At 48.7% G+C, this 25473-nt stretch overlaps 1 protein-coding gene across 5 annotated transcripts in view; it reads left to right on the top strand.

Annotated features, from left to right (window-relative positions):
* Positions 1-25473, top strand: part of thada (THADA armadillo repeat containing) — an 820576-nt gene that overhangs the window by 224382 nt on the left and 570721 nt on the right. For all 5 annotated transcript variants that reach the window (XM_072510451.1, XM_072510443.1, XM_072510470.1 and 2 more), the window contains one exon: positions 1176-1267. In XM_072510451.1, coding sequence (XP_072366552.1) covers positions 1176-1267 — 92 coding nt within the window. The remainder of the gene's footprint in view (positions 1-1175; positions 1268-25473) is intronic.

Genomic DNA, 25473 nt, shown 5'->3' with positions numbered 1-25473 from the left:
TCAACCCTGGATTCAAATTCAGTGTCACCTCTGCCAGCTGCAGAGAGCTCTCTCGAAACGAAATCATTTTGGGCAGTCAGTCCAATTCCTAAAATGCAGGGACACAAAGCACAAAAATATCCCCAATTTGGCAATGAAATTGCCACTAAACCTGGAAATTTTACGAGGCTAAGTGGTAGCACTTTCCTTTATTAGTCCGAAGATTACAGTTTGAAATCCCACTCCAGAGACTTGAAAACGGAATTGAGGCTGATGCTTCTAGATGGTACTGAGTGCTGCATTGTCAAAGGTATCCTCTTTTGGATGAGACATTAAACTAATTTTCAAAGAAAATTGTATTAACTTGTATTCATTTTCTTTGACTTCAGTAATTCTCACCAACCATATTCTCAGAAGCTTCAAACTTCCAAACCATTAACAAAAATTATGTTGAAAATTGATAAATGGTTATTGCAGTAATAAACATGCAAAATTGATCAATATAAAAATGAAAATAATAATCTTTATTCGTGTCACAAGTAGGCTTACATTAACACTGCAATGAAGCTACTGTGAAAATCCCCTAGTCGCCACACTCCGGCGCCTGTTCGGATACACGGGGAGAGTTCAGAATGTCCAATTCACCTGACAAGTACATCTCTCGGGACTTGTGGGAGGAAACTGGAGCAACCGGAGTAAACCCACGCAGACTCGAGGAGAATGTGCAGACTCGGCACAAACAGTGACCCAAGCCGGGAATCGAATCCGGGTCCCTGGCGCTGTGAAGCAACAGTGCTGACCACTGTGCTACTGTGCCTCTTCTTGGGCTTAGCTTTGATAATTCAATTGTGAGAGTAGCATCTGAGGCTTATTCATTATAGAAGGTTTAACCAATATTGTTGATGCCGATAGCGTACGGGTTTTCTTTAATTGACTACACATTTTGCATTCTCGAATGGCCTTACAGTCTGATTTTTCCCAAGGAATGTTTTCCTCACACGGAACATTGAATATCCCAATATCATTTTGATTTTTCCATTATGTAAAGCTAATCCCTGAACTGCTCATTTGTTTAGTTTCCTTACAATCAGGATTGAAACATGAGTACAGTGATAATACAGAGGTAATTTTTTGAAAAAAAGGCAATAGGAAAGCTATCTGCAGTCCATAACATTCTCCTTACTTTTGATTTCCAGGTTCGAAATTCTTCCACATTATTGTTTAGTGCACTGATTACCAGGATATTTGGAGTCAAAAGAGGAAAAGATGAACATTCCAAGAAAAATAGGTAACATTTCATTTATATTTATTTAGTTATTATTTTGAAAGGGAAATAATGATTATGCCAAAGAAACTTTTTGTTCCTGATTCCAACTGTTCTTGTATGCACTATTTACACCACTTGAAATTTGGTGGTTTCACACTGGTTTTGATTAAGCATGCAATATGGCAGGCGATGTGCATACAATTTATGCCAGAAGTATGCTGTCTGTATTACTGATAAATGTTCTTGTATTGCTGTTCAAGGCTTGTGTCCAAGCCAGACCATACATGCTGCAATCAATATTCTGAAGCATTTGGCAGCCCACTGCTGGCCAATTATAAGCAATGAGATCAGCAGACTGGTTTTACATGATTCTGCCACCTTTCATTGTCTGAATATTGAACACTGAGAATGTGGGATCTGAAAGTGGCCTAGAGAATGGAGGCATCTGCATAATATTCTGATAGCCAATATCCTGATTGCAAAGCATGAAATAAATCGGTGGTGACCCATAGACAGCCATTATTAACTATGGACAAAACATAATCATCCTGCTGCTCAAAGGTCTCTTTCCACTCCTCACCCTTGTTGTAAAGACTATTGCTTTAATGGATTCATTCCCGAAAGCTCCATCAGTTATTATATCCTCTCTGTCTTTTGGCTTGTAAAGCCACGGCTTGTCAGCACGCTTGCTGAGTTACCTCATCTGTGTTGCTCTGAATTTTAGAAATGGTTTTACTATTGGCCATAAGCTTTTTTTGCAAATTTTAAAAAGTCATCAACTGTTGTAAGAGGCTCTACGTATTTCTAATGCACTTGATTGGACTTCAAAGCCCACACGCATTACTGTAATTTGAGAAAAAGCGATGTAATGTTTGGGCGACAGTAAAAATCCAACCTTGAGTTCAGATTGAGCTCTCCAGTTATGCTTCTCTGATTTATTCGATTATTGAACACTGCAATTATATTGCTGCCTTGTAATCTAGTCTCCCTTCATATTTTTGTCTTGTCTTTCTTGTATTATTCAGTTTTTAAAGTAGTTCTGCACTGCCATCTTCTCTAGTTATATAGCCATGCTGTTAACTTGCTTTCAACACATGAAAGCATTTGGGGATTGCGTCATCATTGACGCAGGGTCATCCAGTTCAAGGTGGTGCAGAGAACACACTTTGTTAGACGTTTTAGTTGCTGTGATATGAAGAGTCTAAAGTTCTGTTCCTTTTTCACAAACACCCATTTATTTCATTCCAACAGCCTTTGCACAAAACTCTCACTATACATCACCTGACAGAGGCCACCTGAAGCCCCTTTACATATCAGTGTCAATTAATGGATACTTAACATAAATGATTAACAATATCCAAAAGTTTCTCTGAACTCGCCCCTCTTTTCGTAAAACAGTCTGACAGTTGATAGCTCCTGTCGACCCATTTAATTTTTGTTATTTCCCCTCTGTCCAACATCTGCTTCAAACTTGCGATGTCTATCCGTAACCTCTTTTCATTGACACTTTTTGTAGAGTGCACATTTTCCCACAGGGATTTATTGTCAATGTGACAGTCAATAGGTATATTACCCAAATCCCCTAATCTCAAAATTTCTGTCAATATCATACTTATATAAAAGGTCATATCCACCGCCTCTACAAGGCTTAACGTCTCAGCAGCCAAAGTGCTTTTTACCACTCTCCTTATTTTCTTTGTTTCCCACACAAGCGGGCAACATTTACCATTGTTCCCCAAAAGGAAAATTATAAAACGTCCTGCGCTTGAAACCCCATCACATAAATTTGCGTAGGACACATCACTATAAACTATGAGTTTCAAGTGCCTAAGGTCACCTAAAACCGAGAACTTCAAAACACACTCCTGCATTTTTAGTTTGGCCAACGCTTTATTTGCTCTTATTATGTCTTCCACTTTGGGATCATTCATTTTTGTACTCAACTCTCAGACATCAAAACTCACGTCCGGTCTAGTCTGTCTACCTAGCCAGTTCAGTTGCCCAATTAAACTTTGCAGTTGCTCTTTTTCTATCTTTGAAACCATTGCGTCTTTTTGTGAAACTCGGCCACGACTAATTGCTATTGGGCTGATGCTGTCCAAATAAGATTGCTGACGTAAAGTTGCCCCTAACTTAGTCTGTCCAATTTCCAATCCAATATATTTAAATGCACCGGAAGCCTGACTTCCAACCCTGAATTCTTTCGTCAAACCAGAGATTACAATAACTTCAAAATCTCTAGTCCCACCCCACAAAAAATCATCGACATGCATCATAAAAATGCCAGAAAGAGTTCCTTTATAGTGCCAGTAAAACATTGCAGGATCTGCTTTCAACTGGCAACAGCCTAACTTTAACAAAACTGACCTTACTGAAAAATACCAGACTCTGGTAAAATTCTGATCTTCTAAGTTTTCTTCAAATCCCCTTGCCACAAGCCTGGCCTTTGCCTTATAAGTCCCATCTGGAAGAACCTTTTCCGTGCAAATCCATCTGTGGGATAGAGCTCTTTGTCCCCTATCCGGTACTTCCGTGTATACCCCAAATTCACTCCAACTATGCAATTCTTGCTGTTTAGCTTCTTTGATAACTTTTTCATCTAATTTATTTGAAGCCACCAAAATCTCACGTGCATGTGAGCTTCTACTCCTATTAGTATTCGTAGTCTTACTCATGTTCCGAGATCTTGATATACTATGTCCCCTCTCCCGCCTGGTATCTCGTTCTGTACTGCTACTGTTTGATCTTTCCCTTCTGCTGTGGGATGTCCTTTCAATAGTTCTCGACCTTTTCCTGCGGACCTGTTCACTACCTGATGTACTTCTGAACTGGCACTGCATTTCTGTGCCCACCATTTTTGAACTTCGTTTTCACAATCCATTGTCTTGACTCCTTCACCTGAATGCTGTACATTCAACCAATGTTTATACTTTCCAGTGGCCTTCCCTGCTCTACTAATAACAGTTGCATCCTTCCATTGATTAGACCCTTCAGGCAAGTATGTCACTTTTGCACCAACTTTTGGCAGTTGCCCTTTCGGAAAAATGGCCTGTTCTAATTCATCAGATGTGTTGTGTTCCTCCACAGAAACCCTGTCTATATCAGTTAATTGGTCCTCATAGTTCTGTAACACATGCGTACCAGATGACTCTAGATCCTCGTCATGTCTGTCTGCTGTTGCTCTTATTGGCCTTAGTTTTATTAGCTCTGATTGTGTCACCTTTGCTCACGAGTCGCCAGGTATCTTTCGGATACCGCCACGTGGTTCAAGTTCGAGTTATGATTAATAAGTCAGCACACCGCTTAGTAAGATTGAAATCAACGGTCATTTATTATGTACAGCATTAAATACTTACACAAGAATCCTACTATCTATATCAAAACCTACCACTACTGGCCAATACTTAACTTGTGGGGATGGCCCACCAGGTCAGGGAAACAAATGGTTTATCGAATTGGATCTGGCCTGCGGGATTCAAAAGACTGATACGGGTCGATGGCTAGGTGTGTCTATCGGGTAGCGATCGCTGGAGTCAAACTTACAGTTTCTGGTCGATGTTCTTGCGAAAGTTGCGAGCAGGAGAAGAAGGGAGAGAGAGAGAGAGATCTGAACTTGGCCTCTCAATTTATAGGGCCCAGGGGCTTCCCGCCTCTCGGAGCGGCCCTTGACCCTGAGTCCCAAGTGATTGGACTTGTTCCTAATCACTGGGTTCGATATGCTCCAATAATGGGGCGATTCCTCGATCGGGGGGGTGGTCGTTCACCTGTCTTTGTTTCGACCACTGCAGGCGCCGAGAGGTCTGGCCCGGCATTCAATTGCTAATATGTTGCAATTGTTCCCGGGGATAGCCGATTAAACTGCAGATGTCTGTGTTGATGTGCTGCTAATTGTCGTAGGTATCGATCTGGGCCGACTTCCTCAGAGCCGAATACGCTATTCTGTCTGCAGCTGTCCGTTTGTGTCCTGTTGGCTGCTTTTCCCATCAGCCTTTTCGGTTAGCCATTTTATATCGGGTTTTGGCCAAATTAATAGGGAATCAGCCATTTTAGGTGGCTACACTGCTCTGTCTAAATTTGAAAATTTGTAATCTGTACCCATTATCCTTGATGAATGTACCCGAACAGTTTGATTACCATGTTGCAAAATAATTGTTTTGCCATCTATGCCTATGATCTTCCCTGGGCCTTTCCATTCATTAGAATTGTCTCTCTTATAGTATACCATGCCTCCTTGCTGAAAAACGGCATCTGATGGCCGTACGTTATGTCTTAAAGCTCTGCGAATTCTTTCAGAGACTTCTGCTTCCAAAAAAGCTTTTCTACTGCTATGTAATGCATTTAAATGTTCAGCAAAACCAGAGTTAATTGTAGTTCCCTCCCAAGCTGGAGGCTGGTCATCCAAAATAGACGGAATTTTAGGATTTCTACCAAACACTAATTGATAATGACTATAGCCCCCAACCATCTGCAATGAATTCTTTGCATGTACTGCCCATGATAAAGCTGAATTTAGTCTGCAATTTGGTCGATCTGCCAAAATTTTCCGAAGCATGTCATCGATGACGGCATGATTTCTTTCACAGACACCATTACTAAATGGGCTTTCTGCAGCCGTATTCATAACTCTGATATTCATGTTTTCACACATATCCCTAAACTCATCATCAGCAAATTCTCCCCCATTGTCCGTAAGGAATTTTGCCGGTGGACCCATTCCTGTCCCTATCTATTTTTCCACGATTTGATCCCGAATTACTCTCTTTTCTTTACTTTGTACAATCGTTGATTGACTAAATCTGGTTGCTAAATCTACAAAATGCAAAATAAATATATTATTTGCTTTATCCCAGATCTTAAGGTCCATGGCCACAATGTCGTTAAAATCCCTGGCCAAAGGTAAGGTTACTATCGGTCGTGCTGGTGTCCTTCTGTACTTCCTACAGACTTCACAGCGGTCACTAACCTGTTCTATCAGTTTAGTATAGTCGTCATCCCTTACCCCTGCATCCTTTAATACATTTTTCAGCCTCTGAGGAGACGGATGTGCAAATTGCCTATACAGTTTTAATACCCAAGCTTTTTATCAGCTAAAGTCCCATTTTCAACTGTCATTAACACATCCTTAACCACTCTACTTGAAATATTATTTGTCAGTAATGGAATACAATAGTGTCCCGACTGTGTAAATTGCAAGTCCACCGTCTTTCCAAAAACGGTTGCCTTATCCTGTTCCATATCCAGTTTCATGTGTGCTTTCTTCATCGATGGTCTGCTCAGAAGCAAAGGTATCTCACTTGATACAACATCCGTGCTAATGAAATGATTCACTCCGGCAATATTGCAAGGGATCACCACTCTTTTCAGCGACTTCAGAGTATTATCATCCCCAAACCTGAAACTTGTGGAACTTTCAAATTCCTTAACCTTGTTACGATTTTCAGCATTCAAAGAGTCCAGGTAACATTTTAACCAGTCAATTCCACACACAGTAGATGTGCAGCCACTGTCCAATACAGCACAGTTGAAGGATTCTGCAACCAACATCCTCATTACCGGCGTAAAACTGCTTGTCAATAGGACAATGCCTTCTTTCTGGTCACTATCTTTTTCCTCTTCTGACTCTTCCGTGTCGTGTCGCTTCAAACACTCTATCATAACGAGTTGGACAGTTGAAAGCATAATGGTATTGAGAGTCGCATCAAAACATCGATTTATCATGCCCCGTGCATTTCTGGGGTTCATCTTCCTATTGTAGGTTCTAACTGGGTTTCTGTCTTCATAATTTCCTTGTCTCGGTCTCCTTCTATAGTCTTGAGCCCTGTTCGTAGCCATACGATTTTGCCATACTGTTAGTAGTGTATCTTCCATATTCTGCCTTGTTGCAGGCGGACCTATTTGGGTCATCAGAGCCATCGGAATCGGATGTTGCCCCAGAAACGTTTGTAAAGCTTTCGTCATCTGTTCGAATAAGGTATCCTTATCAGTAAACTGAACTCCTGTCAAAACCAGGAGCCTATCCATGTTGCTCACTCTAGCACAGTCAAGTAATTTAAAGGCCAACACAGACTGTGGACATTCCAGGTTGTGTTTCTGTGGCCTTTTATATAGTCTGCCAAATTTCATTATATAGTCTTCCATGGAGATATCCTCCATTTTCCGGAACTTATCAAAATCCGACCATGCTTCATACGCACTTAACAAGTCATCTTTCTTATAAATCTTATCCATATAATGTAATAAAGTCTCCAGACTTTCTTCTGAGTCTAACTCTTCCAATTCCAGCTCAGAAAGCACTTTGTTTCGGATTTTACTGCCATATGGTAGAGAAAGAGCCAATGCCATACCTTGCTTTCCCAAAGCAGTTACCTTAGTCCACATAACTACTGCAATTCTCCATTGGTCGTACGATTCCCTTTCAGAAAATAAGGGAGGATAGTCATATCCAGCCATCTTTATCTTTGGTTCAACCACATATCCCTTTTTTTTCTTCTTTTCTCACTCAATCCTTGGTTTGATCTGGAAAAGTTGTATCTTTCAACCCTTCACATTTACACAGCAACCATCCTCTGCTACCAATTGTTGGACGTTTTAGTTGCTGTGATATGAAGAGTCTAAGGTTCTGTTCCTTTTTCACAAACACACATTTATTTCATTCCAACAGCCTTTGCACAAAACTCTCACTATACATCACCTGACAGAGGCCACCTGAAGCCCCTTTACATATCAATTAATGGATCCTTAACATAAATGAGACCACTAATTTCAGTGTCTTAACCCATTACTTAACACACTTGACCATTGTCTTCCAATTGAACTGTCAAACAGACTTCTGTGTTTTTGGCTGATCAATGGGGTTTTCCATTGTGGGGCAGCCCCACGCTGTCGGGAAACCCCTAGACTGCCGGCAAAAGCATGCCGCCGGCGGAGAATCCAGCCCCTTATCTTTATTGTCACAAGTAGATTTACATTAACACTGCAATGAAGTTACTGTGAAAAGCCCCCAGTTGCCTCATTCCGGTGCCTGTTCAGGTACACGGAGGGAGAATTCAGAATGTCCAATTCACCTAACAGCACACCTTTCGAGACTTGTGGGATGAAACCAGAGCACCCAGAGGAAACCCACGCACAGGGAAAACGTGCAGACTCCACACAGACAGTGACCCAAGCCAGGAATCGCACCTGGGACCCTGGAGCTGTGAAACAACAATGCCACCCACTGTGCTACCGTGCTGTCCAAATACACACTGATGTTGGTTAAAACTAGTTGGAATAGTACATCCAACAGGTATTTTGGTCCCAAACCAATAAGAGTTATAAAGATTGTTATTTTAAAAATTTGTTCATGGGATGTGGGCATTGCTGGCTCGGCCAGGATTTTTATTGACCCTCCTTAATTGCCCCTGAAACGTGAGGTGGTGAGCCTCCTGCCACCTTGAATTGATGCAGTCCATTGGTGTGGGTACTCAGCGGTGCAGGGAGTTAATGTTTAACTTGGTGCATGGGGATGCCGATTAAGCAAGCTATGTTACTATCTATATATCTTATCCTCTAACATTCAGAATAATTATGAGGTATCTGAATTAATAGGCGAACCTGTGGTTGGTCGTACCATTGTACACAATCGATGATTAATGTGCTCAAAACAAGATTCATGGGTTGCTCAACAACATGTCACATGGTGAACCGACCAATCTCACTGAAACTGTCTCATGAAGGCTTTCAATCTCCACGCTTGAAGATCTCGCCTGTGAATTCTCTTCCAAATTCACTCCATCTCGGTTGTTTTCAACAATGACCCACCTCATAGTATTAAATCTTGCCTTCCCTCTTTCCCTGGATCTGTGAATGCACTTGAACTTCATGTTCCGTAAACAATCCCGGATCTTTGGCCGTGCCAAGCAGAATATTGCTGCTCAAAAGTTGTACTTTGGTCCCAGTGGGCCTGCAGCACAGTCACCAACCTTTGGCTGCCTTCTCGTGTCTTCAGGCTCCTCTTGTGCCCACTTCTCTTAAAGTCTACTCCTTGCAACTCTTGCTTGAATTTAGATCCTATTTTCCTGCTGCTTTCCTTAACTTCACTTCAGGGACATATTTCTGCTCTCTGGCTTTTATACTTTGCCAGAGACTTCTTTTTGGAAACTCTCCCTGTCACCCTCCTGTATCCTGCTCCCTGGGATGCTCTGTATTCAATCTGACCTGCCTTTTCGTGCCGTTTCCCCCTCTCTTTTCCATGCAGGCGTGCATTAGCCTAAAGAATGCAAAACCACGGAAATCCGTATGTGCATCCAGTTCCTGGTTGGCGAATTTGCAGGAGGCCTAAGGTGAGTCGGGGGCCAGTGTTCCCGACCTATGAACTTCAAGCTAAGGTACTGAAATTCATCACACTTGGATGGTGTCAATCTTCTTGAGTATTGTTGTAGCTGCGCTCATCCAGGCAAGTGGAGAGTATTCCATCACACTCCTATCTTGTACGTTGTACATGGTGAACAGACTTATTACTTGCTATTGATCAGCAAGTCTGAATGTTGTCCAGGTCTTGCTGCATATTGGTTTTGAAAAAATATTCAAAAATGTTTTTCATTATAACAAGGTGAAACCAAATAATAACATACAGCAAATACCATTTCAAAATAACCCCCCCCCCCCAACCCCAATCCCCCCCATAAACAAAACTTAACAAAAACCACACCCGTTACCCCCCCCTTGCCATAGCAACTAATGGTAACTAATTCCCTGAAAAAGGAAATGAAAGGCTGCCACCTCATGTAGAACCTTTTCACCGACCGCCTCATGGTGTACTTTACCTTCTCAAGATACAAAAACGCCATTAAACCACTCAGCCAGCCGAAGCACTGGGACCTACAACCGAGCAGAACTCGCTTCCGGGCTATCAACGAGGCGAGGACGTCCGCCATCACCCCTGTCCGCAGCATCAACGAGTCCGAAACACCAAAAATAGCCACCAACGGGCACGGCTCCAGCTGAACACTCAGAATCCCTGACATGGTGCTGTGGTATTATAGGTATTACGGTACCTTATAGGCTGAACACCAGTGGTGGAAACTGTATGCTTTCTATTGGTTAGGATGTATGGTAGCTCCGCCCTGCTAGGTGGGGTATAAGAACCCGTGCCGCCCCAGCAGCCTTCTTTCTGTGCCTGAGCTGCTGGGGGAAACATCTAGCTTATTAAAGCCTTCAGTTGGACTACAACCTCGCTCTAGTGGTCATTGATCGTGCATCAATTTAATAAGCTAGTTTTTTAAGAAGAAAGGATGGAGCTCCGAATCAAGCCGGAGTGTCTGCAACTTAGCCCCGACGTGGCGAACTCAGCGGCAATCTTTAAGCACTGGCTGGCGTGCTTTAAAGGGTATCTCCGGACGGCCGAAAACACACCCACGGGAGAGCAGAAACTGCAAGTCCTGCACTCAAGAGTGAGTCCGGAGATTTACCCCCTCATCGCGGAAGCGGAAGACTTCGATGCAGTAATAGAGCTGCTAAAAGGACACTGTATTCGCCCGGTAAACCAGGTCTATGCTCGGCATCTGCTTACAACAAGGCGACAAACCCCCGGGGAATCGCTGGAAGAATTCTACCGGGCACTCCTGGTGTTGGGGAGAAGCTGCAGCTGCCCGCAAGTTTCGGCGAGCAAACACACGGAACTCTTAGTCCGGGACGTTTTCATGGCAGGTATGCTATCCTCACAAATCCGCCAGAGACTGTTAGAAAAAGACACTCTGGGTCTCAGGGAGGCACGGGGCCTTGCAGGCTCCCTGGACGTGGCCTCCAGGAACGCCCGCACTTACGTTCCCGACCGCGCGGCAGCCCCCTGGGCAGCGTGGAACCCCTCTGCGGCCGACCCCGAGACTTCCCCCATCCCACCACAGGCCTGCGCTGCACGGCGGCCTGGCAGCCCGTGGGGCCCCGCTGCTGCTTTTGCGGGCAGGCCAAGCACCCCCGCCAGCGCTGCTCGGCCCGCGCATCCACCTTCAAGGGATGCGGCAAAAAAGGCCATTTGGGGGATTTTGTGCAGCCCCTGCCATGTGCGACCAATGGGAGCCGCCATCTTGGATGAACCCCCAGGACCCCAGCTCGGCTGACCACGCACTGCCCGAAGAGAACTCTCAACTGCTGCGATTAGCCTCGGTGACCCTGGATCAGGCTCGGCCTCAAACACTCTCAACTGCTACAACGACCGTATTTATCAACGGGCACGAGATGTCCTACCTAATCGACTCTGGGAACACGGAGAGCTTCATACACCCTGACACGGTAAGGCGCTGTTCTCTCCTCATCCACCCTGTTAATCAAAAAATCTCCCTGGCCTCCGGTTCACACTCAGTGGAGATAAAGGGGTTTTGTGTCGCAAACCTCACAGTTCAGGGAAGGGAGTTCAAAAATGTACGGCTCTAAGTCCTTCCCCACCTCTGCGCGGTACACTCCTGGGTTTAGACTTCCAGTGTAACCTCCAAAGCCTAACCTTCAAATTCGGCGGCCCTATAACCCCCCTTACTGTCTGCAGCCTCGCGACCCTTAAGGTCGACCCGCCTTCCCTGTTTGCGAACCTCATCCCGGATTGCAAACCCGTCGCCAGCAGGAGCAGACGGTACAGTGCCCAGGACCGGATCTTTATTAGGTCAGAGGTCCAAAGGCTACTGAGGGAAGGGGGTTATTGAAGCCAGTAACAGCCCTTGGAGAGCTCAAGTAGTGGTGGTAAAGACCGGGGAGAAGCATAGGATGGTCATCGACTACAGTCAGACCATCAACAGGTTTACGCAGCTGGACGCGTACCCTCTCCCCCGCATATCCGACCTGGTAAACAGGATTGCGCATTATAAGGTCTTCTCCACGGTGGATCTCAAGTCCGCCTACCACCAGCTCCCCATCCGCACTAGTGACCGCAAATACACTGCCTTCGAGGCAGATGGGCGGCTCTATCACTTCTTAAGGGTTCCCTTTGGTGTCACTAACGGGGTCTCGGTCTTCCAACGAGAGATGGACCGAATGGTTGACCGGTACGGTTTACGGGCAACATTCCCGTATCTCGATATTGTCACCATCTGCGGCCAAGACCAGCAGGACCACGACACCAACCTCCGGAAATTTCTCCAGACCGCAAAAATCCTTAACCTTATATACAACAAGGATAAATGCGTGTTTAGCACCGACCGCCTAGCCATCCTCGGCTACGTAGTGCGAAATGGAGTTTCAGGCCCCGACCCTGAACACATGCGCCCCCTTATGGAGTTCCCCCTCCCTCACTGCTCCAAGATCCTGAAGCTTTGCCTAGGGTTTTTTAGCTACTACGCCCAGTGGGTCCCCAACTATGCGGACAAGGCCAGTCCCCTGATCCAATCCACAGCTTTTCCCCGGTCGATAGAGGTCCGCCAGGCCTTCAGCCGCATCAAAGCAGACATTGCAAAGGCCACGATGCACGCCATCGACGAGTCCCTCCCTTTCCAGGTCGAGAGCGATGCGACCGACGTAGCTCTGGCGGCCACACTCAACCAAGTGGGCAGACCGGTGGCCTACTTCTCTCTTACCCTCCCATGTTTCCGAAATCCGCCACTCAGTCGAAAAGGAGGCCCAGGGCATAGTAGAAGCTATGCGACATTTGGAGGCATTACCTGGCCGGCAGGAGATTCACTCTCCTCACTGACCAACGGTCGGTTGCTTTCATGTTTGATAATGCACAGCGGGGCAAAATAAAAAACGACATGATCTTGCGGTGGAGGATCGAACTCTCCACCTACAACTATGAGATCTTGTATCGTTCCGGGAAGCTAAATGAGCCTCCTGACGCCCTGTCCCGCGGCACATCTGCCACCGTGCACGTGGACCGCCTCCCAGCCCTCCACGAGGACCTCTGCCACCCGGGGGTCACTCGCTTTTTCCATTTTGTCAAGACCCACAACCTGCCCTACTCCATCGCGGAGGTCAGGACAGCCACCAGGAACTGCCAAATCTGCGCCGAGTGCAAACCGCACTTCTACCGACCAGAGAAAGCGCACCTGATAAAGACTTCCCATCCCTTTGAACGCCTCAGCATAGACTTCAAAGGCCCCCTCTCCTCCACCGACCGCAACACATACTTCCTGAACATGATTGACGAGTACTCCTAGTTCCCATTCGCCATCCCCTGCCCCGACATGACCGCAACCACCGTCATCAAGGCCCTCCATAGCTTCTTTGCACTGTTCGGGTTCCCGCTTCCAGACATAATGATAGGGGGGTCCTCCTTTATGAGCGACGAACTGCGTCAATTCCTGCTCAGCAAGGGCATCACCTCGAGCAGGACGACCAGTTACAACCCCCAGGGTAACGGATAGGTCGAGAGGGAGAACGGAACGGTCTGGAAGACCATCCTACTGGCCCTACGGTCCAGGAATCTCCCAGCCTCCCGCTAGCAGGATGTCCTCCTGGATGCCCTCCACTCCATCCGGTCACTGCTTTGTACCACAACCAACCAGTCACCTCACGAACGTCTCCTTGTCTTCCCCAGGAAGTCCTCCTCTGGGACCTTGCTCCCGACCTGGCTGGCAGCACCCGGACCCATCCTGCTCCGAAAACACATGCGTGCGCATAAGTCGGACCCGGGGGTCGAGAGGGTCCATCTGCTCCATGCTAACCCCCAGTACGCCTACATGGCGTACCCCGACGGCCGACAAGATACGGTCTCCCTACGGGACCTGGCGCCCGCCGGAACCCCACGCATATCCCAGCCACCAGTCCCACCCTCCCTCCACCGCAGCACCTTACAGGAGGATCGGTCCTTCCGCCTGCCCCGTCTAGGCCCCCCCACCCACCGACGCTCCCCGCAGGTGCTCCCTCCCCAGATCAACCGTTTTCCCCACCAGCGCCGTCTAGGGGTCCCAAAGCTGCCATGGAGATCAAAGCCATGCTCCCGGAGTCATGGACACCCGCGCCTCCACCAGAGTCACCGCCGAAGCTCCGTAGATCACAGAGGTCGACCAGGGCCCCGATCGACTGATTGTTTCATTTTAAATTGTAGACTGTAAACTGTAATCTAATTGCTCCATTTTTAATTGTAAACTATAAACTGTAAATGTAAACCATCAAATGTACATAGCTATCAGAATTGTAAATAGTTACAAAACACTGTACGGAGGTATTACGGTACCTCCATAACTAATTTTACCACGTTGCCATGTTTTGTAGTTTCAGGCCATCACCCCCTCCGGACTCTTTTTTAACAGGGGGTGAATGTGGTATTATAGGTATTACGGTACCCGATAGGCTGAAGCACCACTGGTGGAAACTGTATGCTTTCTATTGGTTAGGATGTATGGTAGCTCCGCCCTACTAGGCGGGGTATAAGAACCCGTGCCGCCCCAGCAGCCTTCATTCTGTACCTGAGCTGCTGGGGGAAACATCTAGCTTATTAAAGCCTTCAGTTGGACTACAACCTCGCTTTAGTGGTCATTGATCGTGCATCAGGTGCTGAAAAGGGAGAACCAGAAACTCACAAGTCTAGGCAAAGATCAAAACATGGGCGTATGATTCGCCGATCCCCTCAAACAACGTTCGCACCTATCCTCCAACCCCAAAAAGATACCATTCATGCAAGTCCTGGTCAAGTGTCTCCTGTGCACCACCTTGAACTGGATCAAGCTGAGCTTAGCACATGAGGAGGTGGAGTTGACCCTGTGAAGCACGTCACCCCCCCCCCCCCCCCCCCCCCCCCCCCCCCCCCGCCCCCCTCCAACCGCAAAAAAATTTAAATCAAATAATGGACCGAGTTCACCCTCCCATTTTTCTTTACTTCCTCCAACGAAGCCTGCCCCTTCGACAGGATCCGGCCATAGATATCTGAAATCCTTCCCTCACTCAACTTGGCCAGAGGCAGGACCCTATCCACGGGTGAGGCCAACAGTGCCAGGAGAAATGAAGGAATCTCCTTGCATTAAAAAATCGTGAACCTGCAAATATCTAAATACATTAGATCTCGGAAGCTGGAACTTCGCCAATAATAACATGTCCCCAAACCTCTCCAATCCTCCCTTCCCCATTCCCTGAATAACTAGTCCAAGGAATGTGACACAAACAAATGCTTTCTGCAAATTGAGGCCAACATTGACATAGAGCCCAGGTTACAGTGATGCCTAAGCTGCCTCCAAATCCTGGCCATCATATTCATCGATCATCATAGAATTTACAGTGCAGAAGGAGGCCATTCAGCCCATCGAGTTTGCACCGGCTCTTGGAAAGAGCACCCTACCCAAGGTCAACACCTCCACCCAACACTAAGGGCAATTTATCATGGCCAATCCACCTAACCTGCACACCTTTGGACTGTGGGAGGAAACCGGAGTACCCGGAGGAAACCCATGCGCACACGGGGAGGATGTGCAGACTCCGCACAGACAGTGACCCAAGCCGGAATCGAACCTGGGACCCTGGAGCTGTGAAGCAATTGTGCTATCCACAAGGCTACCGTGCTGCAATATTCAATTGGATCCGCCAATATTTTAGCAGCTGAGAAATATATCCTCTTGTTGATCAACACTACAGCCCGTCAAGCCCTGCCATTGAAATCTGAATGGTACATTTGTCCCATCCAGCCTTTCCATAACCTTGTTCCTTAATCCGCAAATTGGTCTCCTGTAAAAACACCACATCAGCCTTCAAACTTCTGAGATGTGCAAACACGCTTGATCTTTTTACTGAGCCGTTTAATTCCTTTATGTTCCAAGTTAACAGCCGAACAGGGGGCCTCCAACCATCCCCCAACCGCACTCCCCGCCCCCAATCCAGAGTCAGCCATTCCCATCATGTGGGATTATCCAGCAGCAATTCAACGAGTTCCGATACCAGGCTTACTAAGCTTGCCATCAAAACCCTCATTAGACCAGAACAAAGACAAAGAGTTAGTGACCATCAAGAGCCTCCCAGCAGAACCACCAATACACCCCCAATAAACAGCCAAAAGGCAAACAAAGGCATCCATTCTCCCCTGCCCCACCCTAACCCCAAACAAAAGAAGTACAAAAACCTTAAGCTCATTACTTTAAAGAAAACCCTAAAGTAATGAGCAGCAGATACCCTCACTCCTCCGCTCCCGTTAACTAACTTTACACCTAGCAGATTGACCCTTGCGCACACTGAAACCAGAAAAATAATCATACCAACAACCAGTGCCCCCCCAAATCCAACTTTAATACAAAAAGATAGTGGGAAGAAGTGAACCAACACTCATTCCACAAACAACCCTAAAAATATAAATTCTAAACATGTCCACAAACTCTCTCTCCCCCCCCCACCCCCACCCAACAAATCCTAATATTCACATGCCCTCACCCACAATAGAAAAATCTCGCAATAAATACAGATACAAATGCACCGAACAATTAATTCGACACAGCCCATGCTTCTTTACAAACTCGCCCATATCCTCTGGCGCCTCAAAATAATAGTCTCTCTCTTAAAGTCGCTCAAAGATGTGCAGGGTATACCACCCAAAATAACACGTTGCTTTTGTACAAAAGCCTTGTTTTAAAAAAATAAATTTAGAGTGCCCAAATTAATTTTTTCCAATTAAGAGGCAATTTAAGGTGGCCAATCCACCTGACCTGCACATCTTTGGGTTGTGGGGCGAGACCCACGCAGACACGGGGAGAATGTGCAAACTCCACACGGACAGTGACCCAGAGCCGGGATCGAACCTGAGACCTCGGCGCCATGAGGCAGCAGCACTAACCACTATGCCACCATGCTGCCCTAACCTTGGCCCTGTTGAGTGCCGCATGCTTCTAGCCGGTTCTGCTGCCATGTATTGATATATCCTCGTGCGTGTTCCCTCCCATCCAAAGTCTGGATGGTCTTTCACCCACCTCAAGATCCGTTCCTTCTCTTGTAACTGTGGAACCCGACGATGATCACCTGTGGTGGTTCCCCAGATCGGGACTTCTGCCTGAGCGACCGATGGGCCGGTCCAATTCGGGAGGGGCCGGCAAGATACCCTCTCCCACCATCTTCCAAACAATCTGGACATATAGTCTACAGGATTTGGGCCCTCTGGATTCATGCCCTCAACGATTAACAAATTTTGCCTTCTGGAGTGGTTCTCCAGAACATCCACCTTGGCCTTCAATGTTTTATGATCAGCACCACCATCTCCGCTTCCAGGGAAACAATCCGGTCACTCAGGTCCGAGAGTGCCCCCTCCATGCCTTTACCTTACAGTCCACCTTTTCCAAGGCCACATGGACGGGGGACAGAGCCCCCTTTCATTGCTTTCTTAGGGGTCTTCGAGACCGCCTGACGTAGCTTCTTGAATTCTTCCATGAAGAAGCGATTGCCAGCATCTCAGCTGCCCATGGAGCGGCCAAATAGCCTCTGCCATTTTCTCCACCAACGAGGCACGAGTCTGGCGACGATACTTTGCCAGTCTGTTGCCTTGTGTTATATTTGTTCGACATTACTTTTACGTGGGCACCTTATCTCATCGATGTTTCCCCCCAAACATCACCCAAAAGGGCTAAAAATGTAGTACCTTGACGGGAGCCATCTTGTGTGTGACTGCTCACCACATAGCCGCCACCGGGAGTCCGTTGCTGCATATCACTGAAAATTAAACAAATTCATCGAATCATAGAATCCTTACAGTGCAGAAGGAGACCATTCGGCCCATTGGGTCTGCACCAACTCTCTGAAAGAGCACCGTTCCTAGGCCCAATCCCTCACCCAACCCCATAATCCCACCTATGGGCAATTTGGCTTGGCCAATCCACCTAACATGTACATCTTTGGGCTGTGGGAAGAAGCCGGAGCACCCGGAGAAAACACATGCCGGGGAGTATGTGCAAACGCGACACACACAGTCGCCTGGGATCGAACCCTGGTCTCTGGCACTGTGAGGTAGCAGTGCTAACCACTGTGCGACCATGCTGCTGTTGGCAACGTGACTATCGTTATAGGACATAGGAATCAGGAGCAGAAGTAGGCAATTCAGCCACTCCGCCATTCAATTAGATCATGGCTTATATCTTCCTGGTCTCAAATCCACCTACCTGCCTGTTCGCCACATCCTTTTAACCTTTTTTTAATCAGAAATATATCTATGTCTTTCTTCAAACCATTTAATCATTCAGACTCCACCGCACTATGAGGCAGCGAGTTCCACAAATTCACCATCCTCTGCGAGAAGTAGTTCCTCCTCATCTCAGTTTTAAATCTACCGGGCGAGATTCTCTGTTGGCTGACGCCAAAATCGGGAAACGTGATTGGGTGGAGAATAAGTTCTGACATCAAAATCGCGGCGGGCGCCGATTTGAGGCCAAATTGCAATGCTCCGTCACCTCGATAGCGGCGTCAATAGGGCCCGGAACGCAAGTATAGTAAATGCCATTTGCATATTAGCATGCTGACCCGGTATTCTCCGGGGCCTCCGCAATTCTCCGCTTCCAATGGGCTGGTTCAAATATGCTTCTAAAAATCATGAAACTGGCATCGTGGCTGATGAGAGAGAGCGGAGATGGGACACAGAGAGGCGCGACTGTGGACTGCCAGACTGGGGTGAGGGGGGGCTGACGAGGTAACAGACCGAGTGGCCGGGGTGACCCCCCACAGGACTGGGAGGTGTCCAGGCATGGGCCGCCATTGTTGCGGCCTGCAAAGCAGCCATCTTGCTCTGTACCTCACTGACCACCCACCTCAGCCCCTGGTTCTGCAGAGTGACACTAGCCCTATGGGTGCCCCCACCACCCTCTGTCATAAACCCCACCCCCTTGCCCGGCAGTCATCCGCCGGCGGGGTATCTGGTGGCTCACCCAGAGCAATGGCCACTGTAACCCCTATGGGGATGCCAGGCAGGGGCTGTGGACCGTATCACTGTCAAGGGCTGTGCCAGCCGATGGTACCCCTGGCATCAGGAACAGGTGCCAGGGCCAGAGGCCCCCCCCCAGGCACCGACGGGGCCAGGGGTTTGGGGATTGGTTGGGAGGGGGGATCAAGTGAGGGCAGAGTCCGCAGTCCCCGCAGCCCTATGGACCTGGTTGAGCACGGGTGTACGCACCATGCTAACATGTCGGCCTTTCACGCCCTGCAGACAATGAATATCGGAATTCAACCAGCAATGGTAGGCTTCCTCCTCGTCGCTGCAGCTCAAGGAGGAGGAGGAAGCTGCAGGAGCGGAGAGTGTCACAGTGGAGCGTGCTGCAGAGAAACAGGAGGAACCGCCTAGGATGGAGAGCCAGCTGCCCAACAGGCCGAGGAGCCAAGGAGGCACCGCATCAGGCCTCGTGTGTTCCGGCAGCGCCTGTCATTCGAGGACCTGCTAGACCTGGCTGAACAGAGAGACAGTGCAACATTCCTGCCAGATTCTGGCACATCTGCCATCGCGAGGTTATGGAGAGGACACCGGCACCCGGTGGCCCTCAAGGTGACAGTCGCCCTGGACTTCTGTGCCACAGGTCCTTCCAGCCGCCAAGGCAGTCCTGTCTGGGATCTCACAGACCTCGGTCCAGGGGGTGATCAATGAGATGCATGACCCCCTACTAGCACCTGCAAATGACAGGCTGCTTTACACAAACCGAAAGGTTTGCCACCCTGTTCTGCCCACCAGATGCGCCAGGTACCGGGGGGGGGGGGGGGGGGGGGGGCGAGGAGAAGTCCGAGTTGCAGTGGTGTTCCGGCACCTCTCCTACAGGAGTCACTGGCACGGGCCCCATCACCAACCTCTGGGACACGGGCCACCTCCCTCTGTGGCAGTGCCACGTCGACCAGTGCCTGGGCAATGCTGCTGATGTTCCCAGCCATGGCCTGCTGTGATTGGGCCTCGCTCAGAAGTGTCGCTGCAATTTCAAGGTGGCTCTCACCCATGGTTGTCTGTGGGGTGGTAACCCTGTCCTGGGCCTTGACCAGCGCCGGCACAGAATTCTCCAGGCCTTTAACATGCTAATCCATAGCTAAAACTAGTGGAGGTGAGAAGGTGGTGATGGTGGTGGTGGTGTTGGGTGGGGTGGGCGGTGGTTACGGGAACCGCAACTCAGCGGCGTCTCACTTTCTCGCCCATGTCCGAACTCCACTCCGGCGGCCTCTCTTTCCTCCGGGCCGCTGACTACGTCCAGGGCCCTCTGCTCTTTCACCGGGCCGCGTAGTCCCCCTCCAGTTTTTTTCCAGCTCCTGGCGGTTATGGGCGGCCTTCTGGGAGGGGTTGAGGGGGCGGCCTTAAATGGGAGATTACTTATTTTTAAACTGTTACCTATAGTTTTAGGCTCTCCCATAAGGGGAAACATCCAGTCTTCTGAGAATTGCATATGTTTCAATAGGATCACCTCTCTGACCTGCTCAACCTTTCTTCTTAAGTCAACCACTTCAACGAAGTGAACTTCTCTGAACTGATTCCAATTGAATTATACCCTTCTGTTAAAATCCCAGCTGATGATTCTACTGGATAAGTCAGATCCCAGAGTGAAACCTGGCTTGATAGACCCTAACTTATTTTTACAAAACCGTGTTGGGTAGCTACTGAACAGATTCACAGGAGTCTGCTGATGAACTTTTAACAAAAGAATAAAGCATTTGTTAAACGAGAAACATAAAGTATATTAACTGGACAAAAGGTTTGGAAATATTTCAATACAAACATCAGGAAAAGAGTCAGATTTCACTATTCCTTTGCCCCATCTATACTTTTACAGATACATACAAATTTGTAAAGATAACACAATTTACAATATCTATCATATACTCTAATATTCAGTGAGTATGCAGACACACCACACTGCAAAACCAAATGATGGATGCCACCAAAGCAGATTATATAGATTTATCATCAATCCTTCCAAAACCTTGTCTCACAGTCAGCCAACTGGTCTCATGGAATCTCTTGTCTTCTGAACAATTCCAATCTTCAAGTTTCATTTAGACATCGTCAACAGGATTCACCACCATGGTTTCAGTCAGCAACTGGTCTCACTGAGACTCTTGTGTCATGGGAGATTCAAATCTCCACGTTTCACTTGGACATCTTCACAAGGATTCACTTCCAGGGTTGGTTTCAATCTCTCCTTCCGATTTCCCTTGGTCACTATTTGCATTCAAGCTTCACATTCCACGCACACCTTTTATCATAACGTGGTTATTTGGCCACGTTAGCAGAAAACCACTGCTCCATATTCCCGTAGTAAGGAGTCACCAATCTTTGGATTGGATCTTCTGGCTTTTTTGAAATTCGCTTGAAGTCTGCTCTCTGCAGCTCTGTCTTTTTAAGTTGGTGCCTTTTCCCCTGCTCCTAAATTTAATGTTTCAGATTTCTGTCCTCTTCCCTTAGCTTCTTGGGATCTCTTTTTCTATCCCGCTCCCAGTTTGGGACATTATTTGTTTAGGGACCTATTCCATGCCCCCCTCCTGTTTCTTGTTCATTGGGTTGCCTTCTGTGGAATGGTGCTTCTCTTTCAGGTCACCAGTCCCAATTCTTTTTTTCCAATTAAGGGGCAATTTTAGTGTGGCCAACCCATCTACCCTGCACATAGATGATCATAGAATTTACAGTGCAGAAGGATGCCATTCGGCCCATCGAGTCTGCACCGGCTCTCGGAAAGAGCGCCCTACCCAAGGTCAACACCTCCACCCTATCCCCATAACCCAGTAACCCCACCCGACACGAAGGGCAATTTTGGACACTAAGGGCAATTGATCATGGCCAATCCACCTAACCTGCACATCTTTGGACTGTGGGAGGAAACCGGAGCACCCGGAGGAAACCCACGCACACACGGGGAGGATGTGCAGACTCCGCACAGACAGTGACCCAAGCCGGAATCGAACCTGGGACCCTGGAGCTGTGAAGCAATTGTGCTATCCACAATGCTACCGTGCTGCCCTAAAAGTTTGGGTTGTGGGGATGAGTCCCACGCAGACATAGGGAGAATGTGCAAATTCCACACGGACAGTGACCTAGGTCCGGGGTAAAACCCGGGTCCTCGGTGCCGTGAGGCAGCAGTGCTAACCACTGCACCACCGTCTGTTTCATTTTCCTGCTTGTTTCTTTGTGCAGGTGCAGGGCTTTCCCAAGCTGAAGAAATGATTAAAAACTGCACGTGTATAGGATTGGCCCCCAACCTGGAAATGTGAAAATGCTCGAACTGTGCATGCACAGAAAGCTAGTAGATATACAAAAAACCCACTGCGTATGTGCAGCCATTCCATAGCTGGTGCATGTGCGGAATTGCAGAGCCCCAGTGGGAGCAGCAGTTTCCAGGCTCTGATTTAAAAGAAAGTATTTATATTTTCTTATGGGTCCATCTCTCTTCCTCCCTCGAAAGAAAGAAAACTTCACTACAGTTCACAATGGTCTTATGTATTCTTCCAGAATATGACATCATAACCTCTTAATAATCGGCTTATTACATACTGTACAAATAAATCTTTCATCTCATTTCACAACTGCATATGTCATATTGTACAATTACAAAATTTTAACCAAAGCAAAAGTATCTTTTTTCTATTAGTCCCAGGTTTTAACTCAGCAAAGAATTAGATAATAAGGTCAGAATGACATTTTTGTGTGTTAGCAACTAATTTCTCTTCAGATCACAATCGCTTTTCGCTGTTTCAAGGATATTACTGAGATGATTCTTATGTTCACACAAACGGGTGCCACATTGGCAGGGTGTTTGAATATTTTACGATCTTATCATTTCTCTTGATCCCATTTCAAATGGGTCTTTTTAAGTTTTATTTGAGCAAGATCAATCATTTCATCCCTCTGGAGTTTTGTGATTTGTTCTAACTGTTCAATTCTTTTACATATTTCAGGAACTATACATTTCCACTCTTCTTCAGGTTTTAAGTGGTTGTTTGAAAATTGCCCACCTGCCTGGCTTCCAGCTGCTGTGTATTGTATGTTGGCACTGGCAAGTACTTGTGAATCAGTGTCTCTAGACATTGACTGTTACAAATCAATTTGCGGTTTCATCCTTTTTGTTGACTGTTCTTAATCACCGATTCTGCAGGAACTTCAGTTGCTTCTATACTGCCCATTGCTGAGGTTGATACATCAGTAATGTTACTTGGATTAGTTCTTTGCTCAACTGGGTCACAATCGGTATGGATTTTTTATTCACAGGGAAAACATTGAAACTGTAACACTCCATACCACACATCTGGGGCGAAATTCTCCGTTATCGGCGGAAAGTCCGCCGATCGGCGCATAAAACGGCGCAAATCCCACTTGCGTCACGTCATAAAAATGGGACGATAGTCTCCGGCCCGAAATGGGCTAGTGGCGACGTAACGGGATCCGCGCTTGCGCAGTGGTTCACGCCGTGCAGCGTCATACGCGCTGCACGGCGTGACGGCTCATAAAGCCCCAACCGACCGGAACACCAGACCGCAACACCCGACTGGATGGCTGGCCGTCGCTCAGCCCCGAGGTTCGTGTCACGCGATGTGGAGGCGCTCCTGGACGCGGTGGAGCAGAGGAGGGACGCCCTGTATCCCGGGCACGGCCGCAGAGTTGCCCCACGCCACAGCCGGCGTCTGTGGAGGGAAGTGGCAGAGGCCGTCACCGCTGTGGCCCTGACACCACGGACAGGCACCCAGTGCCACAAGAAGGTGAACGACCTCGTCAGAGCAGGCAGGGTGAGCCTCCCCATATCCCCCCTCCCCCATATCCCCCCTCCCCCATATCCCCCTCCCCCATATCCCCCTCCCCATATCCCCCCTCCCCCATATCCCCCCTCCCCCATATCCCCCCTCCCCCATATCCCCCCTTCCCCCAGATCCCCCTCCCCCATATCCCCCCCACCCATATCCCCCCTCCCCCATATCCCCCCCTCCCCCATATCCCCCCTCCCCCATATTCCCCCCTCCCCCATATCCCCCCCTCCCCCATATCCCCCCTCCCCCATATCCCCCTCCCCCATATCCCCCTCCCCCATCTCCCCCCTCCCCATATCCCCCCTCCCCCATATCCCCATATCCCCCCTCCCCCATATCCCCCCTCCCCATATCCCCCCCCCATATCCCCCCTCCCCATTTCCCCCCTCCCCCATATCCCCCCTCCCCCATATCCCCCCTCCCCCATATCCCCCTCCCTCATATCCCCCCTCCCTCATATCCCCCCTCCCTCATATCCCCCATATCCCCCCTCCCCCATATCCCCCCTCCCCCATATCCCCCCTCCCCATATCCCCCTCCCCCATATCCCCCTCCCCCATATCCCCCCTCCCCCATATCCCCCCTCCCCATATCCCCCCTCCCCATATCCCCATATCCCCCCTCCCCCATATCCCCCCTCCCCCATATCCCCCCTCCCCATATCCCCCCTCCCCCATATCCCCCCTCCCCCATATCCCCCCTCCCCCATATCCCCCCTCCCCATTTCCCCCCTCCCCCATATCCCCCCTCCCCCATATCCCCCTCCCCCATATCCCCCCTCCCTCATATCCCCCCTCCCTCATATCCCCCCTCCCCCATATCCCCCCTCCCTCATATCCCCCCTCCCCCATATCCCCCCTCCCCCATATCCCCCCTCCCCCATATCCTCCCTCCCCCATATCCCCCCTCCCCCATATCCCCCCCTCCCCCATATCCCCCCTCCCCCATATCCCCCCTCCCCCATATCCCCCCTCCCCCATATCCCCCCTCCCCCATATACCCCCTCCCCCATATCCCCCATATCCCCCTCCCCATATCCCCCCTCCCCCATATCCCCCCTCCCCCATATCCCCCCTCCCCCATATCCCCCCTCCCCCATATCCCCCTCCCCCATATCCCCCTCCCCATATCCCCCTCCCCATATCCCCCCTCCCCCATATCCCCCCTCCCCCATATCCCCCCTCCCCCATATCCCCCCTCCCCCATATCCCCCCTCCCCCATATCCCCCCTCCCCATATCCCCCCTCCCCCATATCCCCCTCCCCATATTCCCCCTCCCCCATATCCCCCATATCCCCCCTCCCCCATATCCCCAAGTGAATACAGCCCTAACCTTAACCTCTGCAATGCACGCGCAACCGATGGCGTGCATTCATATACCTGCCTAACACTGTTGCCTTTTACCCCTGCCGCCCCCCCCCCCCACAGGAGAAGCGCGCACACAACAATAGGGAGCATGTGAGGACTGGAGGAGGGCCCGCTGATGAGAGGCCACTGACCGTACACGAGGAAAGGGCCCTGGAACTGGCTGGCGGACCTGAGGACCGGGAGGTTGCTGATGCAGAGGTCGGGGGGCCACCAGCAAGTGAGCCACCAACAGCCCGTCC

The sequence above is a fragment of the Scyliorhinus torazame genome, chromosome 1 (genome assembly GCF_047496885.1).
Source record: "Scyliorhinus torazame isolate Kashiwa2021f chromosome 1, sScyTor2.1, whole genome shotgun sequence".
Classification (NCBI taxonomy): domain Eukaryota; kingdom Metazoa; phylum Chordata; class Chondrichthyes; order Carcharhiniformes; family Scyliorhinidae; genus Scyliorhinus; species Scyliorhinus torazame.
This window is presented reverse-complemented; position numbering and strand designations above follow the sequence as displayed.